Genomic DNA, 17,196 nt, shown 5'->3' on the forward strand with positions numbered 1-17,196 from the left:
TGTAGAATTGCCCTCCTGCTCCAGGGACCCCATTACTCCCTCGATTCTCCCCCTCTTGTTCCAGGCCTTGAAGTTGGAGGTTAACACTTCACACACCTTTCCCTGAGGTTTCAGCTCTGGCCATTTCCAAAGCACACACAGAGACAGAGACTGAATCTTCTTCATCTTTATTCCCTTTTCCAGATTGACATTGACAGAAAACAGTCAGCAATTAACAGCCCAGACAGAGGAAGCTGCTCAAATTCACAGCCACAATGGAGCTTGAGGAAAACACTTGTGGAATTTTTCTCAATAACATAAGAATCCTGTCCCTTTAAACAGTGACAAAACATTAAATTGGAACTAGCGACTGAGCAGGAAGGAGATCTGGTTTACTGAAGCAGAGACTTCTGAGGTTCACATTATTTTGTACAGCTGACAGTTTTCAGCATCTTTGAGAGGTTTTACTTGGCATCACTAGTCTTCACTGTCCAATCAAACACTCCTAGAACAGGGTCAGCATGGGGTTTGATACAGAGTAAAGCTTGTTTTTGATAATTCCAAAGACGTGCCTTAACTCGTGAACGTCAGACGTGTCTCTGAGCCAGTCCTGAGAAGGAAGAGAATTGAAATTCAGTGCTGACAATGACCTTTGTCCTGCCAGCTCAGCCCTGTTCTGTTTAAAGTTGTATCTCCTCTGTGGACTGTCTCAAACACTCTACACACATTCTGATCTCTTGATGCTCTTGCTGAGGGGAGAGGGGAGGGTCACGTGGGTGAGGGCACAGGAGAAGCGAGCGTCAGACTCCCAGTCAGACCCAGAGAGGGTCAGCAGGCTGCTGACACTGTAGGTGCTGTCCGAAGCTCGCAGGTAGTTGCTGGTCTGAACCCCATCCGAAATGATTGCACCGTCCTTCTTCCACTGCACCTCCAGCTCATCGGGATAGAAGTGATTGGCAAGGCACACCAGGGTGGCAGTGCCCTTGGCATTGACCTGCTCCGGGGAGGGAGGTAGCAGGGTCAGCTTGGGCTGAGAGTTGTCACGGCCTGAAAGACAAGAGAAACTATTTTAATCCCTGTAATTCAAAGGGATTTCAACTCTGTAGGTTCACTGGCAAAACAATCCATTTGAACATTTGTATCCAATACCTAACAAGCCCCATAAAAGGACAGGGACTTTTAAAATTGCTTCTTGTTATGTGAGTGTCACTGGAAGGGCCAGCATTTATTATCCATCCCTAATCGCCGCTGAGAAAGTGATAGTGAAAGAGAAGGGACAGTTTTGGACCATCATTTTTGGAATGTATGTGAGCAGCTGAAAGGGCTATCAATGGGGGAGCATTTCAGTGACAGTGATCAGAACTCAGTGAGATTGAGAGTAGGGATGGAAATGGAGAACCACGGAACAAGTGTAAAAGTTTTTATTTGGGAACAAACCATTTTACTAAACAGGTCAGGGATTGGGTAAAAGTAAGCTGAAAGACAAAATGCAGGGATGAAATTTACTAGGACCTGAGGAAAGCAAAGAGCTGACAGGATGAATTGTGTCCAGATGAAGTCAGTGAAATCCCAGTGATGTTTTATAATCACAGAAAGAACAAGAGAATGAAGGAATGTGAGGCCCATTCGAGAGCAGGAAAGGAACTTGTGTGCGGGGGTGGGAGATGGAGCAATGGTTCCTCATGAAAACATTCGGTCTGTTTTCACAAAAGAGAGGGACAAAGCAGGAACTGTAGTTCAGGAGGAGGACTGTGCAACATTGGAATGGCATCTTTCACATCTGAAAGACTCCCAGTTCATCCAAAGAAAAGAAAGATCCATGCTGTCCCCAAGACATTTGCAGACAGTGTGGGACTTGTTTGAAATGTGGTCACTGTTGTAATATAGGAAATGTGCAAGCCAGATTGTACACAGCAAGATCCCACAAGCAACAATGAACCAAGGAACATTTTGAGTGACGTTTGTTCAGGAATAAATATCAGCCTGAATACAATTCAAAGAGAAAGTAACTGGAACAGTTGGATGGAAAATGAGAAAAATGAAAGTTAAAGGAGAAGGGAGAATTGTTGGTTAGTGATGGGATTCATTGTTACCAGGAAATAAAAGGAAAGGGACAGAGCGTTGTGAATGTCATATTGTACTGAGGAAACTTAAAAGTGCAGGGAAGGTCACTATAGAACAAGCTTAAAGGCTTTGTCTCTTAATGCATGACCCATTCGGAATATGGTCGACAAAGTGGTACCACACAAACCAAGGTAAATCAAGCTTCAAGGAATTTAAACTAATTCAAGAAGGTAGGGCCTCAGGACACTTTATTAAATCATTCGGATCAAGTACTAGGATAGAGAGTATAGAAAGGATGAGGAATTGAACTTGAGGCCCCGCAGGGTGGAATGGTGGATCAGTGGTTAGCACTGCTGTCTCACAGCTCCGGAGACACAGACTCAATTCCGACTGACTGTCTGTGTGGGGTTTACACATTCTCCCTGTGTCTATGTGGGTTTCCTCCCATTGTCACAAAGATGTGTAGGTTAGGAGGATTATCCATGGGAATTATAGGGTGGGTGGGATGCTTTTAGGAGGGTCAGTCTGGGCTGAATGGCCTGCCTCCACAATGTAGGGATTCTATGAATTCTAAAGGAGATAACTATGAGAAGGAGACAGTCAATGCACCACTGCAGGTGTTGTACTTCGATGCATCGAGTATATGAAACAAGGTAAATGAGCCTGTAGCGCAGGGATGTGGCTGCAAGGAGATCAGGGCTGGGAACTAAATATCCAAGGATACACATCCTATTGAAAGGAAATGCAAGGGGATAGAGGGTCAAGTGTGAAGGAGGAACTGAAGGTAATCCTTGTTAGTCAGGAAATGGTCTTGGAGAAGCTGATGCTAGGGCCTGATGTTCTGCATCCCAGAGTCCTTAAGAAAGTGGGTCTAGAAATAGTGGACACATTGGTGATCATTTTCCAGCATTCTGTCGACACTGACAGAGTTCCAATGGACTAGACAGTATCCAATATAACCCCACTTTTTAATAAAAGGAACGAGAGTGAAAATGAGGAATTACACATGAGGAAAACGCTGGAGTCAGTTATTAAAGATACAATAACCGAGCATTTGGAAAGCAATGACAGGATCGGTCCAAATAAGCATGGATTTACAAAAGGGAAATTAGGGCTGACACATCTCCTGGAAGTTTTTGAGGATGTGATCAGTAGAGAGTAGACAAGGCTGAATCAGTGGATAACAACAAAAATGATGAAAAAGTTCAGCAGGTCTGGCAGCATCTGTGGAGAGCAATCGAAGTTAGTGTTTCGAATTGAGTGACCCTACTTCAGAACTCAGTGGACAGTGAGTATCTGGGCTTTCAAAAGGCTTTTGACAAGGTCCCATACAAGAGATTAGTGAGTTACATTAAGCCCCATGGTATTGGATGTAATGTATTATCATGGAGAGAGAACTCATTGCCAGATAGAAAGCAGAGAGTTGGAATAAATGAGTCCTTTTCAGAGTGGCAGGCAGTGATGAGTGGGGTACCACAGGGTTCAGTGCTGGGACCCCAGCTGTTCACAATACACATAAATGATATGGACAAAGGAATTGAATGCAATCCCTACAAACTTGCAGATGACATGAAGCTGGGTGGCAATGTATGTTGTGAGGAGGATGCTAAGAGGCTGCAGGGTGACTTGGACAGGCTGGCTGAGTGGACATATACTTGGCAAGTGCAACATAATGTGGGTAAATGTGGGATGATCCACTTTTGTGGTAAACAGATTATGAATGAATGGTGGACGTTTAGGAAAAGGTGAGGTGCAGTGAGAGCTGGGTGTCATTGAAAGGGGGCATGCAGGTGCAGCAGGCAGTGAGGAAAGCTAATGGCATGTTGGCCTTCACAGTGTATTGGAGTAAGGATGTCTTGTAGAATTAAACAAGGCCTTGGTGAGGCCTCACCTTGAGTATTGTGTGCAGTTTTGGTCTCCTAGTCTGAGGAAGGACATTCTTGCTATTGAGGGAATCCAGCGAAGGTTCACCAGACTGATTCCCGGGATGGCAGGACTGACATATGAGGAAAGACTGGATCGACTGGGCTTGTACTCACTGGGATTTAGAAGACTGAGAGGAATCTCACGGAAACATATAAAATCCTGATGAGATTTGACAGGGTCGATGCTGGAAGAATGTTCCCAACATTAGGAAAGTTCAGAACCAGGGGTCACTGTCTACGATTAAGGGTTAAGTTATTCAGATGATGTGAACCTGTGGAATTCTCTACCACAGAAAGCTGGTGGGGCCAGTTTGTTAGATATATATCAAGAGGGACGTGGTCCTTGAGGATGAAGGGATTTATGGGTATAGGGGGAAGGTGGGAATGGGAAACTGAGATTACATAATCAGCCATGATCATATTGAACGGTGGTGCAGGCTCGAAGGGCTGAATAGCCTGTTCCTGCAGCTATTTTCTATATTTCTATGTTTCTAATGATAGGTAGATGTGTGAGGGGTGTGGAGGTGGGGTGTGGGAGGAGAAAGTTTATCCTGTCAGGAAGAACTGAAATTTATCGATAGCAAGAGGAAATATTGAGTGGGAATGCATAGAATCTGTGTGAGTCAACTTAAGAAACCACAAAGGAACAAAGCCCCTGATGGGAGTTATGTACCAGACTCCGCGCAGTCGTCAGGATGTGGGTCAGAAAATAAATCAGGAGATAGAAAAGGCATGTAAGAAAGGGATTATTACATAGTCATGGGGACTGCAATATGCAGGTGGACTGGGAAAGTCAGGTTGGGAATGGATCTCAAGGAAAGGAATTCATAGAATGTCTGCGAGAGGCTTTTTTTGGAGCAGTTTATGGTAGAGCCACAAGGAAACAGGTAATTCTGGATTTGTTAATGTGTAATGAGGTAGCTCTGATTGGGGAGCTGAAGGTGAGTGAACCCTGAGGGGGTAGTGACAATGATATGATAGAATTCACCCTGCAGTTTGAGAGGGAGAAGCTGGAATACTATGTAATAAGAGGAGTTAATGAGCAAGTTAGACAAAGGAGAGCCAATGGACATGATCTATTTGGATTTCCAGAAGGCCTTTGACAAGTTGCCACACAGGAGGCTGCTAAATAACATAAGAGCCCATGGGGTTTGGGGTCCTCTACTGACATGGGTAGAGAGTGAGAATAAATGGATCTTTTGCAGGATGGCAGCTGGTGCCTCCTGCAGTTCAGCAGGGGGCAGTGTTGGGACCTCAGCTATTCATGTAACAATTAATTATATATTAACGATCAGGGAAAAGGAACTGAGGGCATTGTTCTTAAATTTGCTGATAACACAAAGATGAAGTGAGGGACAGGGAGCGTTGAGGAGTAGGGAGGCTGCAGAAGGACTTGGAAAGGCTCAGAGAGTGGGCAAAGGAGTGGTAGATGGAATAGAAAATGGGAATGTGTGAGGTTATGCAGCTTGGTTGGAAGAATAGAGGCTCAAACTGTTTCCTAAATGGGGAAATTTGGAATCCTGAAACGCAAAGTGGCTCAGGAGGCCTCTTTCAGGTTTCTCTTAAGGTTAATATGTAGGTTCAGTTGGCAATTAGGAAGACAAATGCAATGTTAGCATTCATTTCAACTGAGTTAGAATACAAGAGCAGGTGTGTCCTGCTGAGGCTGTATGAGACTCTGGCCAGGCTGCATTTGGATTATTGTGAACAGTTTTGGGACCCATATCTAAGGAGGGATGTGCTTGTATTAGAGGAGATCCAGAGGAGGTTTATAAGAATGACCCTGGGGGTGACAGCCTGGTCTGATGAGGAGCGGTTGAGAACTCTGGATGTGTACTTGATGGAGTTCAGAAGGACATGGGAGGATCACATATACACTTACACAACACTGAGAGGCCTGGATAGGGACGTGGAGAAGATGTTTCCACCAGTAAGTGAAACAAGGACCAGAGGGTACAGCCACAGAATTTAGGGATAACTCATTAGGACTGAGATGCGAAGGAATTTCTTCTGCCAGAGGGTGGTTAATCTGTGGAACTCATTGCAGTGGAGATGAAGTCATTGAGTGTATTTAGGACAGACATTGATAGATTCCTGATTGGAAAGGCGAACAAGCATAATGGGAAGAAGGCAGGAGAATAGTCTTGAGAAACACATGACCAAACAGCACAGCAGACTTGATGGGGCGAATGGCCTAATTCTGATATCTTTTGAAGAGACTCTGCAAAACCCCAGAAAACTGAAAGCTCTGGATTGTGAGCCCTGCTGGAGCTGTTTGTCATTAGAACTTTGCCAAGAGATAACCAAAGAGTGGAGACAGTATGCATCTTGTTCCTTGTGGGAACTTCAGAATGCTTCCGAGCTGCTCCTGGAATACAATGTGAGCAGGAAGTGTGGTCAGTGACAGCAGTTGGAGCTCTGGGCTTCGGAGCTTGAGCAGCAGCTGGTGTCAGTGTGGAGCGTCCGTGAGGCTGAGAGCTCCGTGGAGAGCACGTTTCTAGATGTGGTCACTCTGCAGCTTCAGAGTACGCAGGGAGAGAGGGAATGGGGAAGCAGCAGACAGTCCAAAAGGACCAGGCAGCTAGTACAGGAATACCCTGAGTGCATCCCGCTCTCCAACAAAAATTCAGTTCAGAATCCCGATGAGAATGATGGTTCATCTGGGGAATGCAGCCAATGCACCAAGATGGGGGGAAGCTGTACAGGGGGGCACAAGGAACTGGAAGAGCGATAGTGAGAGGAGATTCGAGAGTGAGGGCAATCGATAAGATTTTCTGCAGCTGCAGATGGGAATCCAGGATGGTGTGTTGTCTCCCTGGTGCCAGGGTCAAGGATGTCACTGAGTGGCTGCAGAGCACCCTGAGGGGAGAGGGGGAACAGGCAGCAGTCATGGTCCACATCGGTCCCAGTGACAGAGGGAGAAAAAGGATGTGCTCCTGCAGTCAGAATTTAGGGAGCTTGGGAGGCAATTCGCAACAGGAACTCAAAAATAGGAATCTTTGGATTACTCCCATGACCAATGCAAGTGAGGATAGGAACAGGAAGATAAGACAGGTGGATGTGGGCTGGAAATGTGGTCCAGGAGGGAGGGCTTTAGATTCTTGGGTCTTTGGGAATGACCTGGTGGGAGATGCAACCTCTATAGACTGGATGGGTTGCTCCTGAACATAGCAGGAATTGAGCTCCTCGTGGGGTGATTTGCTGGTGCTGTTGGAGAGGGTTTAAATTAATATTGAAGGGCCGTGGGAACCAGGAGGGTAATATCAGGAAGGAACACCAAGGAACACAGAACCCTGGAAAAAATTGTTCGCATCAGAGTAAGGAGTAGTAACTTCCTAGGCAGGGTCAGAGTGAGAGAGAGCCAGCAATAAATTCTAAATCTGGCTGGCTGTGCATGTATGGGACTGCACAGAGTGTGGGGAATAAGACTGGGGAATTACAGACACAGATTACCAAGTGGAAATCTGATGTTGTTGCTCTAACAGATGAGGTTCAAATGAAGACAGGACTGGGTGTTAAATATTCCTGGATACAAAGTGTTCAGGAAAGATAGGAAAGGGGGGAAAGGGTGAGAGGTGTGGGATTGATTAAGGAGATCGGTGCAGAGCTGGAGAAAGAAGGTGTCTCAAAGGGGTCAAGGACAGAATCGATTTGGTTCAAGATAAGGAACAAAAAGTTGCAATCAGGTTGTTCAGTGCAGTCTGTAGGTCACTGACTAGTGGGAAGGATGTAGGGGAGCAAACCTGCAAGGAATTTACAGAGAGGTGCAAACATTACAGGATTTTAATTGTCAGAATATCAACTGAGACAGCAACTAGATCTTGGGAATGAGGAAATCCAAGTAGATCAAGTGTCAGTGAGAGGACATTTAGGGAAGAGTGATCATTGTATCATAAAGTTTAGGGGAACAATGGAAAAGGACAACGGACAATCCAGCATAAAGTCATGATCATGGATCGTATCCCATGGATCACCCCCAATGTTTCACTCTTAGAATTTTTCACATTTTATTTTAAAACAGAGTATGAATGAGTTACAAATATAATATTTTGCTTCAGTATTTACAGTTGAGAAGGACATGGAAGTGAAGGAAATTTGGGAAATAAATGTTGATGTCTTGAGAAGAGCCCATATTACAGAAGAAGACGTGCGGTAATCTGCTCTTTAAACTCATAAAGATAGATAAATTCCCAGGACCTGATCAGCTCCATCCCAATACTTTGTGGGAAGCTTGGGAAGAGACAGTGATGCCCCTTGTGGAGATGTTTGTATCATCAACAGCCACGGGTGATGTGCTGGAAGACGGGGGTGTGTCTAATGTTGAGCTGTTATTTAATGAGATCTGCAAGGAATACACAGGGAATTATAGACCAGTGAGTCTGATCGTGGTAAATTGTTGGAGGGGAATTTGATAGACAGGATCTAAATGCATTTGGAAAGACAAGGATTGATTAGGGATAGTCCACATGGCTTTGTCAGTGGGAAAATGTGTCTTACAAATTTTTTTGAGGACATGACCAATAAGATAGCTGAGGGCAGAGTGGTAGACATTGTCTACATGGACTTTAGCAAGGCCTTTGATAATTTCCTGCATGGACATCTGGTTAGTAAGGTTAGATCAAATGTGATCCAGGAAGAGCAAGTTAATTAATACAAAATTGGCTTGATGGTTGGAGACAGAGTGTGGTGGTAGAGGGTTGCTGTTCAGACTGGAAGCCTGTGACAAGCGAAAGGATTGCTTCCGGGTTCATCATTGTTCGTCATTTATAGAAACAAATTGAATGAGAATATAGGAAGTATAGTTTGTGAGTTTGAAGATGACACCAAAATTGGCGGTTTCATGGTCAGTGAAGAAGGCTATTTGAGAGTACATTTACATTATGCATTGAGATAATAGCAAGGTGTTGCATTTTGGTACAGGCCAGGGCTAACACAGTTAATTGTGGGGCCATGGGGAGTGTTGTCAAACAGGGAGACCAAGGGGTGGACGCACATAGAGGATTGAAACTGGTGTCACGTGTAGACAGGGTGGTGAAGAAAGCATTTGGTACACTTGCCTTCATCGGGTATGGGAGTTGGGACATTACAGCTTCCCAAGATGTTGGTCTGGCCATGTTTCCAATCCACCTGCTATTGGAAGGATAGCATTCAACTGGAAAGAGTGTAAAAAGGATGACAAGGATGTCACCGAGACTGGAGGGTTTGAGTTATAAGGAGAGACTGGTTAAGCAGGGCTACTTTCTTTGGAAGCTCAGAAGCTTCAGGGTGACATTTTAGAGATTTATAAAATCATAATGGGCATAGATAAGGTGACTAGCTAAGGTCTTTTCCTCACGGTAGGTTAGTACAAACCTAGCGGGCAGCGGTTTAAAGTGAAAGAGGAAAGATTCAAAAGGGACCTGAGGTATCCCTCTTTCTGGCAGACAGTGGTATTGAATGAACTGCCAGAGAAAGTCGGAGAGGCGAGTATGATTAAAACATTTAAAAAACATTTGAACAGGTACATTGGAAGAGAAAAGGGATAGGAAATGAGCCAAATGCAGGCAAATGGGACTATGGGGAATAGAAAAGGTATATATTTCACAAAGGATATGAATATTTTGCAGATGGCATGACAGAAAATTCCCATGGAAGGCTCAGGGATGAGGAACGTCAGTTATGAAAATATATTGGAGAAGTTCAGACTGTCTTCCTTGGAGAAGAGAAGGCTGAGAGGAGATTTGTTTGAGGAATTCAACATCAGGAGGGGTCTGGACAGAGTAAACAGGGAGAAAATGTTCCCTCTCATTAAAGGATTGAGAGCGAGAGCCACAGATTGAAAGTAATTGATAGAAGAAGCAGAAGTGAGAGAAGGAAAAACATTTTCATGAAGCAAGTGGTTAAGGTGTGGAATGCACTGCCTGAGAGTGTGGTGGAGGCAGCTTCAATTGAAACATTCTGAAGGGAATGAGACTGTTATTTGAAAAGGAACAATGTGCAGGGTGACAGGGAGAAGGCAGGAGAATGACACTCAGTCAATTGCTCATTCAGAGAGCCAGTACAGATGGGATGGGCAGAATGGTCTCCTTTTGCACTGTAACAGTTTTGTGATTGTGTGATTGAGTAGAGTTAAAGCTGGTGGAGGTGGGAGCTCGGTGTCTCACTGTGCTGCTGCTGCTGCTGCTGCTGCTGAGGTCAGTGAGATCAGAGACTGGGACAGGGAGCCAGAGCTCACATCAAACTCTGCCCCGTGTCCGTCACACTGAGACTGGCAGGAGGCTACTCACTGATTTCACTCCATGCTGCAGGAATGGGACCACAGGCTGCAAATGGACAGAGCTCCTCCACACAGTGAGTAAACTTCCTGACTTCTGTCTTGCTTAAAGGGGGCAATGGAACTAAAGAAATACAGCTGGACACCCTGTTAAACACAGTGCTCCTCAATCAACCATTTCATTCACTGCAGCTTCCCACTAACACCTTCAACAATTCAGCATTTGTGTTTTAGCAAGTTTGATATTGAAAGGGTTTACTTACTCAGTCGGAGTTTGGTTCCTTTACCGAACGTAAGGGAAGCTCTCACTTTGCTGACAGTAATAATCAGCGACATCCTCATTCTGAACGTTGCTGATTGTCAGGGTGAAATGTGTGCTGGACACTTCTGTCCCGGTGAATCTGTTTGAGACTCCTGTGAATAGTGATGCAGCATTGTAGATCAGGAGAGAGGGTTTCTGTCCTTCCCGCTGCTGGAACCATTCAACATCACCACTGGCACTCTGACTGGATTTACAGGTGATGGTTGCGGTCTGGCCCAGTTCCACTGACAGCACCGGGGGAGACTGAGTCATGATGATGTCCCCACTGATACCTGAGGGGTCAGAGAGGAACACAGTGAAGTCAGAACTGTCACAGAAAGAGCCAGTCAAATGAGAGATTGTTGGAGACACTGAGCATTCCTCTGGTTTCAGCATTTTCCCTTCAATCACAAGTCAGTGGAATTGGAGTGAAATGGAGAGCAGCTAAAGATTCAAGGTGGAAGGAGAGAGATTTGTACCTGCGACACAGAATGCCAGGGGCCAGATCAGCTGGGTGTGTGAAATCATGGTGTGTGCTCCTGTCCCTGTGCCTGGTTCCTGATAAACTCTCCCTTCACTGGGCTCTGCTTTATAAAGCTGCAGCCTGTGTGAGTCTGACTGGGTGTTCCTCAGTATGTAAATAGCATCAGGCAGAGAGAGCCACGTCAGCCCCCCACACTTCCTGTTTTTACTCTCTCTCTCTCTCATCCTTCCCTAGTTCCTCCCACCCTTTTCCCTTCTATCTCTTTTTCACCTTTCTCTTGAATATAATCCTGTTGTTCATTGACTTACTCCCTCTTTTTCTTTTGATCTCCCTTTCCTTCTGTATTGGTTGGTCTGTCTTTCTCTCTCTCTCTCTCTCTCTCTGTCTGATCATCCATTCCTCTCCATCACTTATCTTTCTACCTGTTTCCTCACTCGCCCCCACAATCTCTCATTGCCTCACTCCATCCTTGTCTCTCTCCCTCCAGTCACTCTCTAACTGATCTCTATAGCAGGTGTTGTTCCAGAACATTGGAACACTGAGTCATGGGGCAGCAGCTAAATGCCTCGCCCTCTCTCACTCAATCTCACAATGTGCACTTGTTCTCTCGCTCTCTCTCTCTCTCTCTCTCTCCCTCACTCTCTGTCTTCTGTCTCTCTATCTCTCAATCAGAAGCTCAATGACATGAACAGCATTGAACAACTTGCAAAAGTCATTAACGCTAATCCCACCTTGGCATTGAGGGAGAGGATCAGCCAGGATCATATTGAATGACAGAGCAGCCTCACAAGACCAAACCCAAACCTAAACCCTAATCCTAACCCGAACACTAACCCTAACACTAACCATAACCCAGAACCCAACCCTAACCTGAACCTGAACCCGAACCCTAACCCGTACCCTAACCCAAACCCTAACCCTAACCCTAACCCTAACCCAAACCCTAACCCTAATTCCAAACCCTAACCCTAACCCATACCCTAACCCAAACCCAAACCCTAATCCTAACCCGAACACAAACCCTAACCCTAACCCTAACACAAAACCCAACCCTAACCCGAACCTGAACCTGAAACCTTACCCATACCCTAACCCATACCCTAACCCAAACCCTAACCCTAACCCTAACCCAAACCCAAACCCTAACCCTAACCCTAACCCGAACCCGAACCCAAACCCAAACCCAAATCCTAACCAGAACACTAACCCTAACCCTAACCCTAACCCAAAACCCAACCCTAACCCGAACCTGAACCCGAACCCTAATCCATACCCTAACCTAAACCGTAACCCTAACCCTAACCCTAACCCAAACCCAAACCCCAACCCCAACCCCAACCATAACCCAAACTCTAACCCAAAACCTAACTCAAACCCGAACCCTAACACAAACCCAAACCCGAACCCAAACCCTAACCTGAACCCAAACCCAAACGCTAACCCTAACCCCAACCCTAAACCTAACCTATACCGCAACCCAAACCCAAACCCAAACCCCAACCCCAACCCCAACCCCAACCCCTACCCCAACTCTAACCCAAACTCTAACCCAAAACCTAACCCGAACCCTAACCAAACCCAAACCCTAACCCGTAACCTAACCCGTACCCTAACCAGAACATTACTCCTGCTCCCTGTTTCTATCTATGTACGTCTGTGATATCTTCAATCTCTGCCCCTGGGTATTGATTCCTCTACTCATGGAAAAATTGACTTCTTGTCCACTATATCTCTGCCCCTCATAATCTTATAGCTCTTTATTAGGTCCCCTTTCAACCTTCACTGCTCCAAGATAAACAAACACAGCCTTTCCAATCCTTCCTCACAGCTCAGACCCTCCAGGCCAGGCAGCATCCTGGGAAATCTCTGCATCCTCTCGAGTACAGTCATATTCTTCTCATAATGTCTCTTTCACTAGATTCTCTTTACTCCTAGTCTCACACCTACTTTGCATCTTTCTCTCTCTCTCTCTCTCCTCTCCCTCAGTCACACTGTTTCATACTCTATCTCATTCTCTCTCTCTCTCTTTCTCTCTGTTTCTATTATTCAACCCCACCATCTCTACCTCCCTCTAACTCTCTGTCCCTCTCCCTCTCTACTTTTGCTCATCTTACATTTCCTCAGGCTCACTCTACCTCTATCTCATTCACACCCTGTCCTTCTCTCTCTCCCTCTCTCTCTCTCACTCTCTCTCTCCAAATGGCCCTCTCCCTCTCTCTCTTTCTCTCTCTGTCTTACTCTATCTCCCTCTCTCTTTCTTTCCCACAACATCCCAGGTGGTAACAGTTAAATACAGGGTAAATCTCCCTCTGCTTTGAACCACCAATAGGTGTTAACCCTTGACCCCAGAAGCATGTCTTCTCCTGGAGGAAGGTCCCATTTCCCACATTGACCAGGCTTTGGTATCTCTCAGGAAGACAGACATATTCTTGCCAAATGAAGGGCAGTTTTGTGCTGTTGGCTTATTCTCACTGGGGACTGGTTCAGACGCAAACCTCATTCCATGAAGGCTCAGCAGAGAGAGGAGATCCTCAGGCCATGAGTGTGAATTGGAGGGACAGGACAGGTTCTGACCCACTGACCCATCCTGTCCATTCATAACATGTTCCAATACCTTCTCCTCTCCTTCCCCTTCCATGGTCAAGCTCCAGTTTTACTGTCAAGGTAAGAACCCTCCTGGTCCTCACCTTCCACCCCACTGACCTTCGTATACATTGCATCATCCTCCGTTATTTCTGCCACCTATAAACAGATGCCAGCAACAGAGATATATTTCCCTTCCCATCCCTATCTGCTTTCCATAAAGACCATTCCTTCTGTGACTCACTCATCAGGTCCACCACCAATCCACCGTCCCCACTCGGCACCTTCCCCTGCCACCAAAGAAACCTGAGCCCACAACACCCCCCTTATCTCTGTCCAAAACTCCAAAGGAGCCTTCCACATCCATCAAAGTTCCACCTGCACTTCCACATGTGTCATTTACTGTATCCGTTGCTCCCAATGCGGTCTCTTCTAATTGAGGAGACAGGATGTCTTCGAGCAGAATGCTTCAGAGAACTTCTCCGGACACTCGCACCAACCAACCTCACCGCCCCCTGGCCAAACACTTCAACTCTGCCTCCTACTCTGCCAAGGACATGTAGGTCATGGGCCTCCTACATCACCACTTCCTAGCCACCCGACACCTGGAGGAAGAACACCTCATCTTCTGCCTCAGGACCCTCCAACCCCACGGCATCAATGTGAATTTTACCAGGTTCCACGTTTCCCCTCTCCCCATCTTATCCTAGTTTCAATCTTTCAACTCGGCACTGTCCCATCTGTCCCCACATGACCTGTCCCATCTGTCAATCTTCCTTCCCACCTATCCTCTCCACCCTCCTCTCCGACCGATCTCCATTACCCTTACCTCCATCTATCTCTCACACTCTCAGCTTCCTTCCCTCCAACTTTGGAATGAGGACCAGGAAGAGATAATTCAGTCCTTCGAGCCCTGATCTTGCCTGACCTTATCCTCCTCTCCACTTTCCAGACTGCTCCCTATTGCCCTCTATCCTGCTTTTCATCAGAAAGATATCTGCTTCTTTATTGAATCTGTTGATTGACTTTGCCTCCACTGTGCTCTGGGGGCAGTGACTTCCACAGATTCTCAACCCTCTGAGAGAACGCCTTACAATAGAATAGAATCCCTTCAGTATAGAGACAGGTCATTTGGCCCAACAGGTCCATAGCGGCCCTTCAAAGAGCATTCCACCCAGACCCATCCCCTTACCCTTTCCCTGTAACCCTACATTTCCCATGACTAATGAACCTAACCTACACATCCCTGAACACAATGGGAAATTTAGCATAGCCAATCCTCCAAGTACATACATCTTTCAACTGTGGGAGCAGCACCCAGATAAAACCCCCACAGATAGGGGGAGAATCTACAAACTCCACACAGCTGCCCAAGGGTGGGATCAAACGCAGCTCCCTGAACTGTGAGGCAGTAGTGCTAACACTGCACCACCATGCCATTGTAGTTTATCCACATCACAGTTTTGAACCTACCTCACCCATTCTATATCTATGACCTATTGTTCGAGACTGTCCCACAGGAGGGACATCTGTTCCATGTCTGACTTATCAGTCCCCTTTAGCATCTTATTTTCCTCGCTCAGATCCCCTGTCATGCGACTGAATTCCAGTGAGTATAAGCCCAAGCTATTCAACTATTCCTCATACGACAGCCCTTTCATCCCGGGAATCAGTCTGGTGAATATCCTCTGAACTGCATCCAGTGCCACCATATCCTTCATCAAATAAGGAGACCAAAACTGGACACAATACTTCAGATGTGGTCTCACCAATGCCTCACAGAATTGTAACAATATTTCCTTAATTCTGTAATCCAGTCCTTTTATAATAAATACCAAGATTCTAATAGCTGTAAGAAATGCCAACATTCCAATTCCATGGAACTCAATTGGAACCTCCAACAGAGATCAGTAAACATGGGCCTCCTTCCATCTGGACTCTCCAAAAGACGCCAATAAACCTGGACCTCATTCCCACTGGGCCATCCAACAGAGATCAGTAACCATGGGCCTCCATCCCACTGGGATGTCTAATGGACAGCAGTGAGCACGGGCCTCTTTCTCACTGGCCCTCCATATTGGAACTTCAAACCCCACATCCTCTCCATCACGAGGTCTTCTATTTCAATCTCCACAAGATTGATCGTCTATGCACGACATCAGCCCCATGACCACAGAAACCTTTATTCCTGCTCATCCCATATCTAAACTCTCCCAGCTTAGAGTCATAGAGTCAGAGAGATATACAACACGGAAACAGACCCTTTGGTCCAACACATCCATGCCGACCAGATATCCCAACGTAATCTAGTCCCACCTGCCAGCACCCGGCCCATATCCGTCCAAACCCTTCCTATTCATATGCCCATCCAGATGTCTTTTAAATGTTGTAATTGTACCAGCCTCCACCACTTCCTCTGACAGCCCATTCCATAGACGTACCACCTGATGCATGAAAACGTTGCCCCTCAATACTCTTCTATATCTTTCCCCTCTCACCCTAAACGTAACCTCTCAAGTTCTGGACTCCCCTACCCCCGGGAAAAAACTTTGTCTATCTACCTTATTTATGCCCCTCATGATTTTGTAAGCCCCCAAAAGGCCATTCCTCAGCCTACAACGTTCCAAGGGAAACAGCCCTAGCCCATTCAACCTCTTCCTATAGCTCAAATCCTCAAACCCTGGCAACATCCTTTTAAATCTTTTCTGAACCTTTTCAAGTTTTACAACATCCTTCTGAAAGGAAGGAGACCAGAATTGCACAGAATATTCCAAACTTGGTCTAAGCAATGTCCTGTTAGGCCACAACATGACCTCCCAACCCCTGCTCTCAATACTCTGAACAATAAAGGAAAGCATACCAAACACCTTCTTCACTATCCTATCTACCTGCGATTCTACTTTCAAGGAGCTATGAACCTGCACTCCAAGGTCTCTTTGTTCAGCAAAACACCCATACCATTAAGTGTATAAGTCCTGCTAAGTTTTGCTTTCCCAAAATGGAGCATTAATCTAAATCAAACTCCATCTGCCACTCCTCAGCCCATTGGCTCATCTGATCAAGATCCCATTGTAATCTGAGGTAACCTTCTTCGATGTCCACTACACCTCCAATTTTGGTGTCATTTGCAAACTTACTAACTCTACCTCTTTAGCACACATCCAAATCATTTATATAAATGATGAAAAGTAGCAATGATCTTTGTGGCACTCCACTGGTCACAGGCCTCCAATCTGCAAAACAACTCTCCAACACCACCCTCTGTCTTCTACTTTTAAGCCATTTCTGTATTCAAATGGCCAGTTCTCCCTGTATTCGGTGAGATCTTACCTTGCTAACCAGTCTCCCATGGGGAATCTTGTTGAACGCCTTACTGAAGTCCGTATAGATCCCGTCTACCATTCTGCCCTCATCAATCCTCTTTGTTATTTCTTCAAAAGACTCAATCAAGTTTGTGAGACATGATTTTCCAGGCAGAAAGCCATGTTGACTATCCCTAATCAGTCCTTGCCTTTCCAAATACATGTACATCCAGTCCCTCAGAATTCCCTACAACAACTTGCTCACCAAGACGTCAGGCTCACTCGTCTATAGTTCCCTGGCCTGT

The 17,196-nt window shown here is 45.8% G+C and overlaps 2 gene segments (V, D, J or C); both read right to left on the reverse strand.

Moving 5' to 3' along the window:
- LOC132818608 (Ig kappa chain V-V region MOPC 149-like) overlaps positions 1-17,196 on the reverse strand; it is a gene marked incomplete at its 3' end in the record, with an annotated part of 322,978 nt that overhangs the window by 134,091 nt on the left and 171,691 nt on the right.
- LOC132818606 (immunoglobulin kappa constant-like) lies at positions 225-11,075 on the reverse strand. The segment is given in 3 exon segments: positions 225-1,026; positions 10,485-10,815; positions 11,002-11,075. Coding segments are annotated over 2 exon segments (408 nt in total).

This window comes from Hemiscyllium ocellatum, chromosome 9 (assembly GCF_020745735.1).
Source record: "Hemiscyllium ocellatum isolate sHemOce1 chromosome 9, sHemOce1.pat.X.cur, whole genome shotgun sequence".
Classification (NCBI taxonomy): domain Eukaryota; kingdom Metazoa; phylum Chordata; class Chondrichthyes; order Orectolobiformes; family Hemiscylliidae; genus Hemiscyllium; species Hemiscyllium ocellatum.